This window comes from Colossoma macropomum, unplaced genomic scaffold (genome assembly GCF_904425465.1).
Source record: "Colossoma macropomum unplaced genomic scaffold, Colossoma_macropomum, whole genome shotgun sequence".
Lineage (NCBI taxonomy): Eukaryota > Metazoa > Chordata > Actinopteri > Characiformes > Serrasalmidae > Colossoma > Colossoma macropomum.
In genome coordinates this window covers 35,450,035-35,468,075 of record NW_023494804.1, presented here as the reverse complement: position 1 = coordinate 35,468,075, position 18,041 = coordinate 35,450,035, and the positions used below count along the sequence as shown (strand labels likewise).

General features: G+C 39.6%; 1 protein-coding gene across 2 annotated transcripts in view; it reads right to left on the bottom strand.

The window, feature by feature from the left end:
* Positions 1-6,980: 6,980 nt before the first annotated feature.
* The window catches only part of robo3 (roundabout, axon guidance receptor, homolog 3 (Drosophila)), an 83,730-nt gene continuing 72,669 nt past the window's right edge, over positions 6,981-18,041 (bottom strand). For both annotated transcript variants that reach the window (XM_036594958.1, XM_036594959.1), the window contains 10 exons: positions 17,979-18,018; positions 17,756-17,895; positions 16,890-17,165; positions 16,540-16,684; positions 13,569-13,793; positions 12,138-12,316; positions 11,741-11,854; positions 11,021-11,194; positions 10,214-10,353; positions 6,981-7,650 (listed from right to left, as the gene is read on the bottom strand). In XM_036594958.1, the coding sequence (XP_036450851.1) occupies positions 7,639-7,650; positions 10,214-10,353; positions 11,021-11,194; positions 11,741-11,854; positions 12,138-12,316; positions 13,569-13,793; positions 16,540-16,684; positions 16,890-17,165; positions 17,756-17,895; positions 17,979-18,018 (1,445 nt within the window). In that variant the 3' untranslated portion in view covers positions 6,981-7,638. The remainder of the gene's footprint in view (positions 7,651-10,213; positions 10,354-11,020; positions 11,195-11,740; positions 11,855-12,137; positions 12,317-13,568; positions 13,794-16,539; positions 16,685-16,889; positions 17,166-17,755; positions 17,896-17,978; positions 18,019-18,041) is intronic.

Here is an 18,041-nt window from a genome sequence, read left to right as displayed (position 1 = left end):
CAGAAAATAAAATAAAAATAAAATATAAGCACATAAGTCGTGGGTTTTTTTGCAGTGTATTTCAGTTTGCTTATAGCTGCCAAGCTAAAATGGAAAGCACTGTAAAAACAAATTACTATTCATGTAAATAAACCTCTTTTATTTAATACGCAGTATATTGAATACTGTTATATAATAGCCATTTGAAAAGCACAGGAAATAATGTACAAGGTTTTTATGTGTTTATTTGCTTGTTTGTTTTCAGAAAAGTTCATATTGAATTCTTTAGGTATATAGAAACAGTTGTAGTTGTGTTTGTTATTTTTTTTCCCTTTTACTTCATAATGGATTTAAACAGAGACACAGTAACTGAACATGAGACTAAACATGGACGCCAACTGAGATTCGATGCAAAATTAGTCATTCGAATGGTTAAACCTTGTAGTGTCCCAATTTAACTGTTGTTTTTATTATATTAAGATTAAGACATATATTATTTCAGTAACACTTTACTGTAAGGCACTGTTCATAAGGCTACATGACACCTACATAAGCTCATCATGACAACTGACAAAGACTTACACAGACATTCATAAAGACTTATTTCATTGGGTGTCATTTGTTTTCAAGGTTGCAGTTGCCAGCTTTGATGTCTAGTTGAGCATCAGCGTTATATTGCTGATATATACACTAAGCTACATAGTCAGTTTGTTAATGACACAACACAATGTCTGAAAACGTCACTGTCATTTGATATAGATGTTGACAGAAAGTTGATGAAAGCAGGCTTTATGACAGATGACGTCTATTCGGATAAGCCTTCATAAATGTTATATAGGGTTATAGATGTTGTTATGACAGGCTTATGTAGGAGTCATGTAGCCTTATGACCACTGCCCTACAGTAAAGTCTTACCCTTATTTCTTCATCGTGTATTTTATAGATTGCTCTACTAAAATTTTATTTGACTTTTTCTATATTTACTAATTCCACATTTTGCCCCTTAAAGCTTTTTTTTAATACAAATAAAGTGTGCCTTGGTGATAGCGAAGGCTGGCAGCTTTTCTCTCTTATCACACCAGTAGTTTGTTTGGCCTGCAAGCACAAGTGTGTGTGTGTGTGTGTGTGTTTGGAGCTGGTTGTGTGTGTTAGTGTGTATGCGTGCGGTCAGTTTAGAGGCAGCGAATGTTATTACAGGCCTCTAAACCTTCTTACAAACAAACAAACAGCTTCAGATCACACAGCACTGGCTTGACATACACACACACGCAACCGTGGCATGACTGTTGGGGGGATTATCCTCCGTCCCCCTCACTCACTCCCCATGGCCATATGCTTGGCACAAAATGACACCTCCCCCTTACACGCGCACACACTTATACACATACATGGCCAAAAAGGCATCTTTTTATAGCCTGCTGGTAATCCATTGACCCACTTTATCATGCAACAGCACTTCGCAACTCTCACATGCACACACACATCACTGTTTTCATTTCGCTCCTGTTCTTTTTTTCACGGCAGCCCAGCCATTTGTCCTCAGGGATTTATACCACATGAAACAATTAGTTTGACCTCGTAAATCCGCTTGATACCATTCTTCGGTTCGCTTTGCTTTTGATGAAAGCGACAATGCAATGTCTTGTTTCGTTCATAGTTCATTCTGAAAGCCGTGCTATCATTTAAACAGACAAGTTTTGTTGAACCTGCTCGCTGTTATGAATGCCAAACAAGAGCAGGTCCCCGAAGTGATAAGCCGAAGCTACAAATGATGCCATTAAATGGACATTAGCGTGCAACACCTGTGTAATCATCTCTCTCCAGTGTATGTGTCACCTCCCTAAATTAAAATAAAGCTGCTCTCTGCGGAAAGGCGTCCAGCTGAGCATGGGGTCTGGGGCAGGAATGCCCAATAGGAGGGGTCCATCCTCCCTGCAGGAGGAAGAAAAGGGGAGTGATGTGGGACACAGCCGTCTGCTGGACATCAGTGACCCATATCTGCCCCAGAGAGGATTAAACCCAAGAGTCCTTCTGTCCTCTAAAGCCTTGGCTGTAGAGTCGACTCAACAATCAGCTCATATGGAACTCTGAAAAATATAGAGCAGTTTGAGGTTTGCTATGAACTGTGCAGAATTCGTAGTGGTACTCACATATAAATTGCTTGCATAGAGCCAGTTATAGAAATACTTAAGCCTCTTTCAACTCGATCTCTATCTGCCACACATACAACTTAGAAAAGAGCAGAAAACCTGTTGACTCAAAAGACACTTACAGTAAAAGCCAATGGATGAGCTCTTCATCACCTTTGTACTGGCTTCTGTTATAAGTGTGTTTTGAGTCAATATGTTTTCTGTTCTTTTATTAAATGTAGGAAAACTGTTGTCCATGGTAATCGACCATATGCTACAGACAGTGCAGATAGAGATCAGGTTCAAAAACGCTAGCGTTTTCTTTCAAATGAATAAGAATTCTAGGCCTTGACTAGGTTGTGTAAACAACGGCCGTGAGTTGTAGACCTTCTGTTGGATCAGTATAAATTTGTTCAGTCTGGCTGAGCAGGCTAGAGGCACTAGGCGTGCTAAACCCGCCTCTCGTTTTTCCCCATAACCCCCTACTAACACTTCTGCAGCTGTGCAGCATTAGAGCCTTGTGCTCTTCCATGCTCTAGTCTGAGGAATGCTCACCACTTTAACCCAGTGTTTATTGTAAACCCCCAAATGTCAGAACGCGTGTTTTACCAGGCTGTTGGAACAATCTCCTATTAGTTTTAACGCTGCAATCGCATGCACTTTGCATACATTAGACGAACAATAAAGTCAAAAGCATCCATCTCTCGGTAGGGTAATTAACATGGAAATTGGAGAACGGTATTTTGACTGCTCTCTGCTCCCCTCTGGCCCTGATGGGCGTGTCACTCCGACACACAACTAATGAATGAGCTAGTGATTTATGGTTAGTGGGGCCTCTTCTTGAAAGAGAGGAGAGAGAGAGGAGCTGTCAGTGTGTGTATCACTGCTTGAATTTGAAATAGGTTTGTAAAGGTCAAGACTCCGACTGTCTTTGCCCACCCACGTGCTGAGACATCCAGCGATAGATCATTGTATAAGAGCTATCAGTAAAAGGACAATGAGAAGTAAGACATCTGCCTCAAAGTTTTAAGGTGCATGAGGGCAGGAAACTAATTTCTACAGATCCGGTAATCCAGAAATTCAAGCCTTTACAACAAGCGGAAATACTTTCCAGCAACCAGTAATGCTTTCCAATAGCCAGTAACACTTTTTACTGTAGTTATGGGGGGAGGAGCATGCCTGAAACCCCTCCTTTTTCAATCTAACACCCTGTAAATTCACATCCTCACCTTCCTTTTCTGTGACAAAGTGTTCCCAGCAACCACTGCCACCCCATCTACTCTCTCTTCCACAGTCCTACATCAGTCCTACCACAGCTATGGTGGGGGGTCTGGCCTTCTAGCTATAGGCAGAAGCCGCCCAGAACTCCAGCCCGAATCTCAGAGCCCCCCCTCAATCAGTCTTGATACTACCACCACATGTTGAAGGCATTGTCCAAACTCACAAAATAGCCTGTAGCGCTTTCCAACAAAAATAAATACTTGCTTGCAAGTGGTAGCATTTTCCGATAATCAGTAACGCTTTCCAATAGCTGGTAACCTTTCCAGCAACTCGTGACACTTTCCAATAGCAGTAATGCTTTCCAATAGCTGCTAATGCATTCCAACAACTAATAATCCTTTTCAGCAACTGGTAATGCTTTCTGACAACCAGTAACGCTTTCTGGCAACCTGTAGCACTTTCTGACAACCAGTAATGCTATCCAATGCTTTCCAATAGTTTCTAATGCTTTCAATGGCTGCTAACTAATTCCAACACTGCTTTGCAGTAACCGACAACACTTCCTGGCAATCAGTAATGCTGGCTAGCAACTGGTTATGCTTTTGACAGCAATTGTAACAATTTACAATGGTTGCTAATGCTTTCCAACAACCAGTAATGCTCTGAATTGGTAAACTAATGTCAGTTGGCAGATACTGAATTTGTGACAGGCTTTTACTTAAAAGAATAAAGATTAGACCCTATTCAAAATATATAATACACAATCTGAAAGTAAGCAGAGTGATGATAACTACTTATAGATCTGTGTAAACTGTAGCCAATATGAGTTTTTAACCAGTTGCTTGTTAGTTAGCTAACTTGAAGTTCATGTGAGGTAAGGAAAAGGGGGAAGGCCATAATGTATGAATGTTAGCTAGCTGAAGAACCAACTATTTTAAGGATTTTGAGAAACTTGACAGATTATTTGTTTTCATGTTTCTAGTCAGTATTTCAAAATAATAACCGTTCAACAGTTTTAGCTGTGTAATGTTTTTACTATATACAAAGAATACTAGTGTTGTGTTGATTGTAACACAGTTTTATATCCCTGAATTCCTCAATCTGTGGATGGTCATAATGAGGTGTAAGATTTGAAGAAAGTCAGTCAGGTGAGAAGATTTTTGCCAGTTTAAACAAAAAAAAAAAAAGAATGCAGCTTTGATAAAACTTAGTGATCAAGAAGAAAGCAACTGTTGTTTCAGCTTTCAGTTAACATTTCAACTAAATTTGTAGAAATGTTATTTCCTTAATGCATCCTCATGTGTGAGACTAAATAAAAAATAACTGAGAAAATATTATTCTTTCACATTCTTCAAATGTGACTCACCCAGACTATTAAACATGTAAGCACAACTACAGAACAAAATCACGCTCTATCTGGTTGAACACACTGTGAGACTGTATCGATCTATAATCTGTGTGTTTGAATACATATTTAGGACCAGCAGTTCATCCAAAAGAGAGGAGAGAGCATTGCTTGACCTTAATACCTTTGTTAGATCTGAGTGGGTCGACACATAAAGTATTTCAGTCATAAAAGACCTTCTTGTGGGCCAACACATAGCATGGGCAAACAAACAAACCAAAAAAAACAAAGTTAGTTATTTAGTCTCATTATTTTGCCCAAAAGAACTACAGTACTTTGGGTTTGTACCTGGTACCTCGCTTGTACCTGGCTAATAGGGGGCAGTAAAAGTGTCACCCACTAACCACGGTCAGTGATCATCCACAGCGCAGAATTCCAAAAGGAGCAATAAGCATAATAAGCATCTCCTCTGAGTACTGAAGGCTCTGCTGTTTGACTGATGGAGGTCGTTTTAGTCTCTCTCTCTTTCCCTCTTTCTGAATCTGTCTCCTCAGGCCAGCGTGTCTCAAGTGGGGGCATGAGAATTTTCTTTTCCCCTCAGTCTCCTTTTTCCCTTTCTCTCCATTTGTTCTTCACCCTACAGCTCTCCCTTTCCCTTTCCTTTTCTCCTGATTCACTCTCTGCTTGTTTCCCCCTCTTGCCATGTGTTCTCTCGCACTCAAGGTCCTCAGGGTTGCACGTTTCAGGTGGGAGAGAGGCACCTCTGTCCTCCGCCATTTATTCTCTCCTCTCTTCGGTTCCTTCACCCATTTATTTCACTTCTCACCTTAAATCACTTCTTGTTCTCTTTACCAACACTCTGTTTCTTGCTGTGAGCCTTGCTCCTCAGTGCTGCTTCACCAGATGGAATCTGCTGTGAGGCACCTGAAGCTTTACACTGTAAACATGTTTAGTTTTTAAACCGAAAGAATTTGCTTTGATTTTACAAGTTCAACTCTTTCAAGTCAAATACATTCTTTAATTAAAACAAAACAAAATAAAAGGATCAAATAATAAATTATAGGCCAGAAAAAAAATCAAAAATACAAAATCAACATCTGCATTTTTTTTTAACGGTGTAGAGATGCTAGGCAGCCTTTTAATTTTTCTTCTCAGAACAGACTCAGAACACTTAGTAAAAAAAAAAAGGAGAAAAGTAAATAAACTGCTGATTTCAAATGTTGACCACTGAATTTGTTCAGTAAATTATTGTTCAGAATAATCAGTCTTGCACTCTGTTAATTAATTATTTGAAATTCAATCAACTCAAAAATTTAGGGCAGACAGGTTATTTATTTATCTTACCTATTCAAGTCCAACCACTAAATTTGGTGTGGTTGCATCATGATTCAGAGCCACATACTGTATACTTAAGTAGCCTAGTAGTTATATCAACATCTTGTAGTCAACAACTGAATGTCAAATCAAATAAAGTACAATTCAGTAATATTGCAACATTTATTGTCAGTTTTCTCTTTTTAGAGCATGCCATTTGAAATAGCGTCCCTCTGACTCACTTTCTTCTCCAACTGCTGTTTCTCACGTTGTCCCTCCTTGCTGAGTAGCATCACGTGTAATATTTACAACCCATTGTTCTGTGAGTTTTCTGGGCCACTAAAGCTACCGCAAAAGCTACCGCAAAGGCTAGAAAAGTCACGCCGATTAAAATAGGACCACCCCATCGCAATTAAATAATTCTCCATAGTTTATCTGTTATAGGTCCAGGTCCGCATAGGACAGCATCTGGGTCCGGACTCAGACTGTGGTCCACCTATTAGGGACCTTTGGTCTAAAGTAACAAAAGTAAAAGTATCCATCTTGTTTTGTTTGATAAAATATCGATTTCATACATTAATTCACAATCAAATTTGAATTTGCTGTACTTTTCAGTCATATTATTTGAAAGATTTCTCAGATTTTTAGGCAAACTCTGAAAACATGGACCAAAGAAAACTGAGAATGTCACACACTGACATTAATGGTTTAAGTGAAAAAATGTATCGTGTGTTTCAGCTGATATGTCGTTATCCACATTAGCGTATGGGCCTTGAGTGACTTTAAGCAATAACATTATTGCCTGCACTGTTGATATTCTATGACCTTCTTAACTGAAAGCAGAATGACTGGAATCCCAAACAGCGACCCAACCATTCAAATGAACACAGCGGACTCCACATATATGTTTCACCAAATGTGGCTTTATTTTCATTTTTACAAAACAACGAGGACTACCAAAAAGTTAGTCAGTGGAACAGATGATTTTGGTGTTGAACAGAACACATTTTCACACTGTCTCTGAAGCACTCCTTCAAATAAAAGCAAAACAATAGGTACAATCTTCCAAAGCAGGTGGGAAAGAAGAAACTCGCTCCACATTCTTTTCAGACCACAACAACAACAGGGACCTTCTGAGGGTATCAAAGCTAGCAGTGTCCTCAGCGCAAAAAGGTCCAGGCTGCTTTTGCCGGTTTGTCAAACACACGTTGTGCTTTGTATCTTTTTGTTGTTCTCCAACGCAAGAGTGCAATATTATTTATGTGTTCAAAAAAACTGTACTGTCGACATTTCTACAAAAAGAGGTTGGCACATTCAGACAATAGCTTTGTTTTTTTATTATATCGGACCTTTTAATGTGTTTTCTTTTCTTATAAATACAATATATTTCATCTTTCCCTGGATCTGGCCCCCATGTAAAAAGCTTAAAGAGAAGACTATTTACAGTGACAATGGGATTTAAAATGGCCCCAATGAACGTTATAAATAACAATAATAATAATAACATAATGAAAAAGTCCATGACTTGCATGTGGTGAGGCAGATGATCTGTACACTCATCCTTCTCTCTGCTGATGAGCTCTTTCAAGGGACGGAAAAAAAAAAACTGAGGGATGTTGACGGATGTTTTTTTCGTCCATTGGCATTCCCTTATCTCATCTCCTGAAAAAAGACAAAAGATAAATGTTTTAGATTAAGGGGAAGGTCATTTCTACATGATGAAGCACACAATGATGTTATTCTTGAGTTTTTTTCTACTCAAGAATAACAAAAACTTTAATAAAAATGGGCTAAACATTAATTGGGGCCTTTAATCTTCTTTTGTGCAATAAACTCAGTAGGGAAGGTCTAAGAACTAAACATAGGACAAATGCCACAGATCTTCTTGTGATTGGTGTAAAATCATGAAATTTTGTAATTACACCTTGAATGCAATTGTTACCCTTTCATTCCCAATGAAAATGGGATTTTCTGTCATTTTGATAAAAGTTAGTAGTGACAATGTGACAAACAGTGATAACAGCTCTCTTTTCAGCTGTATGGTTTGACCACACATTTCCAAATCTCCAAAAACATTGCTGATTTGTGCTCAGGCAAACTCAGGGAACATTTGAACCAAATGTAAAACTTCAGATATGGACATTAATGGGTTAATTCTGCATGCATCTCAGGGGATTGGTCAGCATGAGATCTCAGAAAATCTGACACCATGAAATAAAGGCCATCTCTGGAAGCCACCTTTTCACGCGCTCTGTCCGGCTGGAAAGATAACGCTGAGGAAGAGCGTAACCCTAAACTGTCTCCCCCGGGAACACATAGGCCTCTTTTGTGTGGCCTGCTTTTAAAGTTCCCTGAGGGGTAAGCTGAGAAGGGGCAGAGATCTGAAGGCAGGGGGCTGTGAAGGACAGAGGGGGTACGATCTCTTTCTCATGGCAGGACTCCTCCGCTCAGGAGAGAAATGTTTAAATAATAAAAAAGGGGTTTAGGGTCATTGCGATAGCCCTATTGCTGCATTCTCTCTGACTACTCTGTCCTGCTGATCAAAGCTCAGACCAGACCCTCGGTCTGCAGCTCCATCATGACATGGAGACACAGAAGGGCTTTGGCTGGAAGTTGAGAAGTCCAAAGACTTTGTGGATGTACAGAAAAGCACAAGCCATTAGGCATATACTGATATAAAAGGAATATCATGATAATTACATTTTATCATGATTTAGGATATTATCATGAAATTTCACTATTTGTATAAGATAATACATGAACATATCTGTCATTTTGAAAAGCAATGAAGTGCTGGTAGTTATACATTTTGGGGGTTTCTGACTTTTAAAAAAAATGACCTTGATGGCACAGTAACACTGAAGTTTTCATTAATTTGTGGAATCCTGTCTTTTTGACAGTCTAAACTGGTATATCAAGTCTTTCGTTTATAAATGTGCATATACATGCGCGCGCGCGCACATACACACACACACACACACACACACACACACACACACACACACACACACACACACACACACACACACACACATATATATATATATATATATATATATAAAAAACGCTGCTGTCGGAACAAAACCTTGTATCTCCATTTTTGACATTTTTGACATGATTTAAAAATGCCTGTTGTCCTTTACATTGTGTGTAAATTTCATAAAGAATGGACCAAACAAAAAAGCCCAAAATTACTTGGAAAAAACTCTGGCTCCACTGATTTACTTTATGTTTTTTCCTTCTCCTGTAAAGTTACCATTTTGGAAATATGAGGTTTTGTTCTGACAACACCGATATATATATATATATATATATATATATATATATACACACCTATATATACACATATATATATACACACCTATATATACACATATATATACACACACCTATATATACACACATATATATATATATATACACATATATATATACACATACATATACACATACGTGTGTGTGTGTGTGTGTACTCTAATTAAAATCCCGAGTATGAAAGTATAAGTACTGTAAACTTTAGTGTGAGCTGTGAAGGTGTTGCTATAAAGGTTTATACTTTAAATAATTATTACAGTGTAATGAAAAGTACACAATTACATTTTTGTTTACATAATTATATTTATACTCAGTTAACATTCTGTACAGGTTTAAGAGTGTACTTCTGACTTTTCTCTGATGGACAGAACTTTGCAGTTTGTTTTCAAGGATTTTTAAGCTTTAACAAAATGTACAAAAAAACATTTTAAGAAGACACCATGGAGGACCCATTACAACGACACCTTTATTTCAGACAGTGTTTGAAAACAGCAGGCATCAGAGCATGTAAAGAGAGTCTTCTCTATCAGCTGTCTGGCTTGTGGACAGGAACTGTCAGCAAGCAGCTTGTTGGCGACTCTTTAATGCAGCAAGAGCACTTAAAGCTCCTCTCTAGACTTGAATGGGCCTCTAGAAATCTCAGTCAATTCTATCTCAGTCACAGTAATGAAAAAAGAGCACTCAATGTGTCTGTTTGTATCTTCTGCCTAATGTGTAAGAATAGCTCAGGATTTGAATTAAGGCTGCAGGATGAGACCAGTTTTTGAGATTAAGGAGTCATTTCTGAGCTGTGCAAGCTTCATTAGTCTTAGAATGTGCTCCTAAAATCTCAGCATCCTAACCAAGCCACCGGTTGCTATAGTCGCTATATATTCATCATGTCATCACCTTCAGTTCTTCATTGTCTCACCTCATTCCTTTTGCGGCTGTTTCCATGACCTCTGGATCCTGTTGACCCTCGCGACGAAGAACTTCCTGTCGTGGAGCAGTTGCTAGACATCTGGCTGCGGGACAGGAAATTGGGCTTGTTGTAGGGAATCAAGTCTTCATCTGTGGAGTGATACATTTGGCACATCAGTCAGCTCCAAGCTACTGAGACACGTTTAAAGGCGTTTACATAAACTATGTTTATTAACTTTAATCCTTTAATATTAATGTAAAAAACACCTCTTACTGCCCTTTAATCCACTCTTATCTTTTAATTAGTATTAGGAACTAAATTCATCTGAATTCATAGATTTTTTTTGCTTGTCTGACAAAATACCGTTTTAAGTGAGCAAAAAAATGCCTGGGAAAATGTATAATTTTATTGTTATTCCGATGAAACAAATCAATAATGAGCATATGAGTGGACTTCACATCACTAATGGGCTCATTATTGAAACTATAACTATATAGTGCATCCAACAAAAAGGAAGTATTGCATTTCTTTTTATATAGTGATAGAAAACATGGTAGCCCACAGAAAGTTCTATTCCACATGCTGATCCACTTTATGGCCAACATGAAAATGCACCCATCACATTTACTTTTGTGGGTGATTTTAATCAGTTAACGGAGACAAAGCCAAAATCTCTAAATGTATCACTGGCGAGACATTACATAAGACTCAGGGAAAAACCTAAGTCAAACTGTAAGAGACTATAACGAGTATTTAATGCACAGAGAGTGTACACGTATGCAGAATGGTTGCATAAAGCACAGTTAGTCTTCTCACCATCTTTCCGTCTCTGAGCTGAGTTCTTGCGGTTGGGCGTGTTGTGCTCTCTCCTTTCCATGGAGGACAGCGAGCCCCCCTCTCTCTCCAGCGACGTCTGCCCACACTCAAAGCCTCCAGCTGGGCCTCGGACTGGCTCATCCTCTGGCGGGGGTTCTGGAGGAGGGGGCAAGTCTGGGAATAGAAGAGGTCTCAGTGTTAACCAGTAACTGGAGGTGGGCGATTTAAACTCAAATTTGTGCCATTTTGAATAAACATTAAACAGGTATACATTATTTAATACACACATTAGTGTATAATCACAATGCAATATCATATACCAAAATGATATCTAGCATATTTCATCATAAGTTTATCAAAGCTTTATCATCTTGTTTGTTTTTCATTTAAACTTGGACAGTCAATACATTACTCAGTGTTAGTATCAGAAGCATTTTAAATCTTTTACACTGTGTTTCCTGGGATGTTCCCTGTAACCAAACATAAAATAAACCAATTCCAAATGACCAAAGACTGTCCCCTCCAAGTCCTTGTCATTCTCTACTTTAACCTCAGTGCTGTTTGTCAACCTTTTGCACAGTTTGCTGCAGCTAACAGCTGTAGAGGGAGCCTGCAATTCTATTTGCTAAGTTTACCATTCTGTATGTGTTGTGTCCAGTACAACGCCTCAAATGAAAAAGGAACCCCATGACGCAGCAATTGCAGTTGATTTGCTCTCACCTCCTTGCATGATGTCTCTACGGTACTGGCCACTTTTAGAGGACTTCTTTTTAACCCTCGCCTTCTGGCCAGGAGGAGTCTGGACTTGGTCTCCTGCAGACAATCTTGCCCGTCCTAAAAAATATAAAGAAAGAATAAAAGAAAACAATATGAAATACTTCACCACATTTGTAGAAGCAGCTACTGTATAACTCTAACAGAAAAGTTTGAACATTTGTGGATACTAATAGTACAGACACTTAATAGCCAAGTACAAGTAAGCTGGTGTTGTCAAAGTTGGCACATTGAGTGGGTTAATTACTTTCAGACTTGACTCCAAAATATATGAACAGCTCTCACACACACACACACACACACACACACACACACACACACACACACACACACACACACACACCTGGTGTGTTGACATTGTCTGCACTCTGTGCCGCTCCTTGGCTCAGATCCCGTCTGTGTGTTGAGCGGTGCGGCGTGCCGCTCTCAGGGCCCTCCTGATTAGCTGATAGGTTTGGGTTGGACTGTGTGAGGGGGGGGCTGGGCGCTCGGGGAATGGGCACTGGTCCACATGGCAACCGGCTGTCAACATCAAATAGGACCGATCAATTACTGCTCAACAATGACAGGTCAAATAGACACCAGTATTACGGAGACTTTACATGACCTGTTTTCATGCAAACGTAACAGCACTGTCAGAAAACTCATATCCCACCCCAGGAAACTATAGCTACAATAAACAGAAACTGGCTGAGGGATCAATTATTCATAAGACACATTTCTCTCAAGCAGGAACAAAGGAATAAGTGGTGAAACATCTCCGAAGAGCAAGAAAACAAATGAAGCATTATGTCACAGCATGGAAGTGAGGCGCAGGAAGCTAATTCCCTAAAGGAAGATGTGTGTGTGACACAGAAGCATATTAAGAAAAGGAGTAAGAAAAATCTGCCTCATCTACATCACCCACATCCTGCTGGTGTGATGATATTTTTATAAAAAACACACAGGGGAGCTAAACATTGCCATATCAAATACAGTCCCACTATAATAAAATGATTCAAGTGTGAAATGTTTGCAAGTTTTGTTACAGTGAAACATTATATGCACAGAGCAAAACAGGACAATGGGCTATATTTACTTGTGTTATTCAGTTCTCAAACTGTCTCAGTTCTCAACATGGTAAGAGAAACCTCACTTTACTCTTTACTACACTTTATTGGCTTTCTCCCAAGTTTAGTCACAGCCAATTCCACCCACTAGCTCGGTCTGCTCCTATCCCCCTACCAAACCGGGAGAGTGAGGGCTAGACAATGGGGTCAGCACATAGAGTTGCACCACTCAGGAAGCCCATAAACCTAATTCTAATGTAGCATTTTATTTCCTATTCAGCTAATAAGAAAATAAAGCGCTGTTGTATGCAAAGCTTTAAAAAGATGAGCTTAGTGTTAATGTTACAATAAATTTATCACAATTAAGGGGTGTTGTTGGGCAATGCAATGCAAAGCTGCTCACTGTTTTTTGAAACCCATTCCAACATTGTACAAAATACCAATATTCAATAAATAGTAATACTCGCAATAAACAGTTCTTTCACCAAAGAATGCTGTCAAACAGTAGGCTGTGGCTGTCGCTTAACATAAAGATTATTCAATGAACAACACAATTTCTAATTAAACATACAGAATTCAGCTGATGTGTGTGGCCATATGTGTGTGTAGAGTATATTATGAACGAGACTCAACTGGATCTTAGAGCTCTTCATTTTCTAAGATCCATTAAACATCTAATGAACTCATGTCTGCTAATAATCTTCTGATGTTGTAAGGGATCTTACCGTCCAGGATGAGGCTGCTCGAGGTGTTGGAGGCGTGGGATGTCCTGGCAGTGGCGGGCCTCCTCTCTGGGTGAGGGTGTGAGAGTGGCTGTGGATTGATGGCTGTAGGAGGTGGCAGGGGACGACGCATCTCCTCTGGGAGGTGGACACGGTCCATCCTCTGCCATTCCGTCTATGAGACAGGTCCTTTCTGGCAGTGGAGGACACCAGTCCTCCTCATCAGTGCTGTGTATGGAGGGAGAGAGGGAGTGTAGCAGAAAATTAGTGTCACTGTAATAACACACACTGTAGTTCACTTATCCTCACATTTTTGAGCCTTTTTGGAGGGTAGCAACAACAGATTTTCATTTAACACTTTTAAATGATTGTATAAATGATACATATGGGGCCCATATCCTAAATTCAAATTTTACATTCAATTTTACAACTTTCTTTAACCCTTAAAATTAAACAAGCTATTTTCTAAGTGTGTCTTTAACACTGATACATGTAAATGTCCTCTGTAATGATCACATGCAATCAAAAAGCAATCTAGGCTTTGTTTTTGCAGCTTCGTTTCTATACCTGGACTGAAGGAATGAAGGATTGTAGACGTGAATGCTACAAAATGTAGCATTCACAGGAAAGGACACATTGGTGTACTACTGGAGGATACTAAGCCCTGTGGAATGCTACCAATAATATCCTCCTTAAACTGCAAACTTATTATTCACTTATTAGCCCTAAGATTTATTAAACTGGAGGCTTATTATTCACTTATTAATCTTAAGATTAATAAGTCAGCAAGTACCATAAATAATAAAATGAATTTTCTGTCATTTATGTATTTATGAGAACTAGGAATTGAAGTATTCTCTGAGCCCTTAGAGTATATGAAAAGAATATGAAAAAAGTGAATAATGTTTATTTCACACCTCTGAACTAAACTCTTCTTTTTCCCCCAAGGGTTAAAAGTCTGTAGCTAAAGCAGAATCAATCATAGCACATTCTTTTTGATCGCTCATTCCAGTAATCAGTGGCTCAGTTGAACTACTGGCTAGTGTATCGATTTCTACTGTAACACAGGCATATGTGCCTGCCTGGCCCCTGGCTAACTATGGGGTTTTGGTCTTCAACAGGGGCCGTCCATGTCAGAGAGGAATGATGATGACTTAATACTGAGTCCTTCTGAGTGACACTCAGGTCTGAACCCCAAGGCGTTTACATACCACTGAATGGATCTTTGATACCTTATACCCACTTCGAGAGAGGAGTTTGCTTTGGTGATGTGACAAGTATTTGAACTATGTTGCTGAACTGCTATGGCACAGTTATAAGGTTAGCAGGTCCAAACGAAAGGAATGAGCAAAGCCTTGGTTGTAATTCAATAATCAGACCCATATTCCTCTAAAGGGACTACAGGGCTCTTGCAAAGGTCAACCCTGTTATCCTCAAGTTCATCGCAAATTGGAGGACTTTACTGTAGGCTAGTAATGGAAATCGAGTTTGGCTGGGTGGCTGTGCGTGCTAACGCAGTGAATGATCCTATTCTGCTTGGAGGGAGGAACATGAGAGGGGCTGTACCTGCTGCTGGCTAATATCATTACTGCTAGCCTGCTGAAAAACGAAAAAAAAGAGCAAGAGAGAGAGGCTGCATCAGCACTATCAGGCTCCCTCATCTCTGCAGTGTGCTCTTAGAGTCAGGCCTGGTTAACGGCCGCGGTTAATGTGCCTTGCCTCCTCTGCGGACCCTTTGGGCAGCCATTCAGGTGAAGTGGCATCAGAGAGCGATAAGTATGTCAACCTGTCACCACCCGTGCACACACGCATAATGCCTGCGGTCAGGCCACTCAGCGGCTAACGCTAACCCCTCCGCACGCTAACGAGAGAGTAATGTGATATAGAGGGAGGAAAGAACAGGAACATTCAGCCCAGACAGGCAGAAACCCACACGTCTCACAAGAGAACAGAGCACTGGCCAGCATGTTGTTAACTTTGTTTTCCACGACAGAGAACCCTGTCGGGGCCAATAGTGGACACCGGCAGCACAGCTAATGGAGCAACTGTTCCTGGAATAAGCATGGAACATTCAGACTTTCTGTGGCAACTGCAGGATATTAGAGGCTGTGCTTTTGTAAGTTTTCAGCCAGTCGATAATCTAATGACTATAGTTCCATAAGCATCATATTCAAAAATCAGCACCGGTGGAAATACAAAGAAACCATACTTAAGTGAAAATATGGGTACATTAAAAGTGGAAGCATAATGGCAAATATATACCTGAGTGAAAGTAAACCACTATTGACAAACTCAAGTACATAAAAGTAAAAAGTACTTTACTTTTAATTCATTTAAACATAGAATGCTGGTCACAAGCTGAATATACTCTATGTATCTCAGATTAGCAAATCTGCCATGTCTTAACCCTTTTTTAACAAATGTATAGTATGTGCAGGTTCATTTTACATTAATATGAATAAACTAAAAAGAAATAAAACATGCAAGGACTCTTTTTTCTTCATAAAAAGTAAGAGTATTCAGTTTCATTTATATTAGGCTAAGCCTTCTACAGAAGTAATATAAGAACTCAAGGATAGTACGTGCATCTCATTCCACTTGGAAAAGACTTCTAAACTCTAAGCACACAGTTCAAGCTTAGCCAAAGGCTAAAAAGAATTTTCAATGAGAATCCCTACTGACATGTAATTCAGTTCAAAACTACTCTCAAACTTGAATCAAAGGGTTTGTTGAGTTACAAACTGAAATATGTTGACATTAATTGCTGCTGCATTTAATAGTAAGGTAATAAAGTTCACAAATGTTGATTAAAAATGTGTGGCATAATTAAATCAAGTTCATACAACAATTTTTTTTGAGTAGAGACATCTGTGAAACAGATTTATGAAAAACAGGCTGTGTTGACCACCACACGAGCTATAGGGAACAAGCCTATAATGTCTGTGAATGTCAATGGATACCAGGTTGCTCTTACCCTATGTCCTCTATATGTTCATCATCGTCCTCATCTGAACAGTGTTCTAACTCTCCAGAGGGAGGTGGAGGTGGCAATGGCTCCATCCAGTTCAGTGAAGGAGTCTTCACTGCCTTTCCCATTGACTTCTGCTTTGACTGCTTGGCTATAGGGAGGATAGTCATTGTGAGTAAACTAGGGAAACAACGGAGTCTTTAGTAAACATGAAGATCAGAAATGATGGAGTATTTGCAAGCTTGGCACATCAGGACTAATTAATAAACTACACTCAGCACATTAGAATAACGAGGTCTAAAGGAAAACATCATTGAAACAAGGTAAAGCTGCATTCACAGTTTCATAATCTGTACCAGTATCTGATTTGGAGCGGTCCGGCTGGGCGTACTGCACGTTGGAGGTTCCTGGTTGGTTTATCCAGTGGCCACCATCCTGCTCAGGGCTGCAGGGTGCCTGGTTAGTGAAAGGCATGATAGGAGTACTGGCATAGGGTGTAGTGTGCTGAGAGTACTGTGCTGAGAAGCTGCGCAGGTCTTCAGCAGTGGGGTCGATGGTACTGTAGATGGGGCCTTCATTGGAACCAGTGCTATATTTCTCTGTCTGGTTCAAGTAGTTGGAGATTCCAGCCTCTGAGAGAGCGAAGGAGTAAAAAAATAGAGATGAATTCAAGTACATCAAAAGATGAAAATACATCAAAGAACTTTAAAGCAAAGAGTCATGGTAAGTTTAAGTTTACACCTTTAATAGCCAGGACCTGCAAGTAGGTCCAGGCTTTCATTCCTCATGCCTGTATCTTATGAATGTTGGAGTGTTTTGTGTATTTCTGCTGTTGTGATGTTGAGATGATCATGGTGTCTTTTAAAAAGAGAAAGTCTGAACATCACTGGCTCATGTGAATGCGCAATATATATTATGTTGGCATAATTAGGGTCTAGGGGCTAGTTTATAAGGAAAAATGATTAGTTTTTGGACAATGCAATACAAATTGAGAGAACATGGATAAATGTCTTTCATTTTCTGTGTAATTTGATTGAGTACTAAGACTACCAAGAAACGAAAGTTATGAAGTATTGAGAATGAGGAATTGAAGGGTCAACATATGACCCCTGAGGGATTAAAGAGTTAATGAATGAAAAGGTGTGATCATATGCCTTGGCCTTTCAGTTTCATGATTGACATTCCTTGGAATGCATCTCCAAATACATGTACCATTTCTTACCATTGTAATATCTCTCTGCTGTGTCATGTTTGGAGGTACAGCAGTTGACTGAATCTTTGGCATTATGAACAAGATTTGTAGTGGGCCAGGAATCTGCCAGCCAGGGGTAGTTCCCCATGTTAGAGCCCAACACACCTGGCCTGAAAACATAGGGAGGTTTTACAAGATCCAGAAATCAATTTTCTGCATACTAACAGATTTAACTGTGTACCAAGGTACAAACCTTCCATTTAGTCCTGAGCCTTCCCCATGAGGAAAGCCAACTGTTGGAGAAAGGAGGAGATGG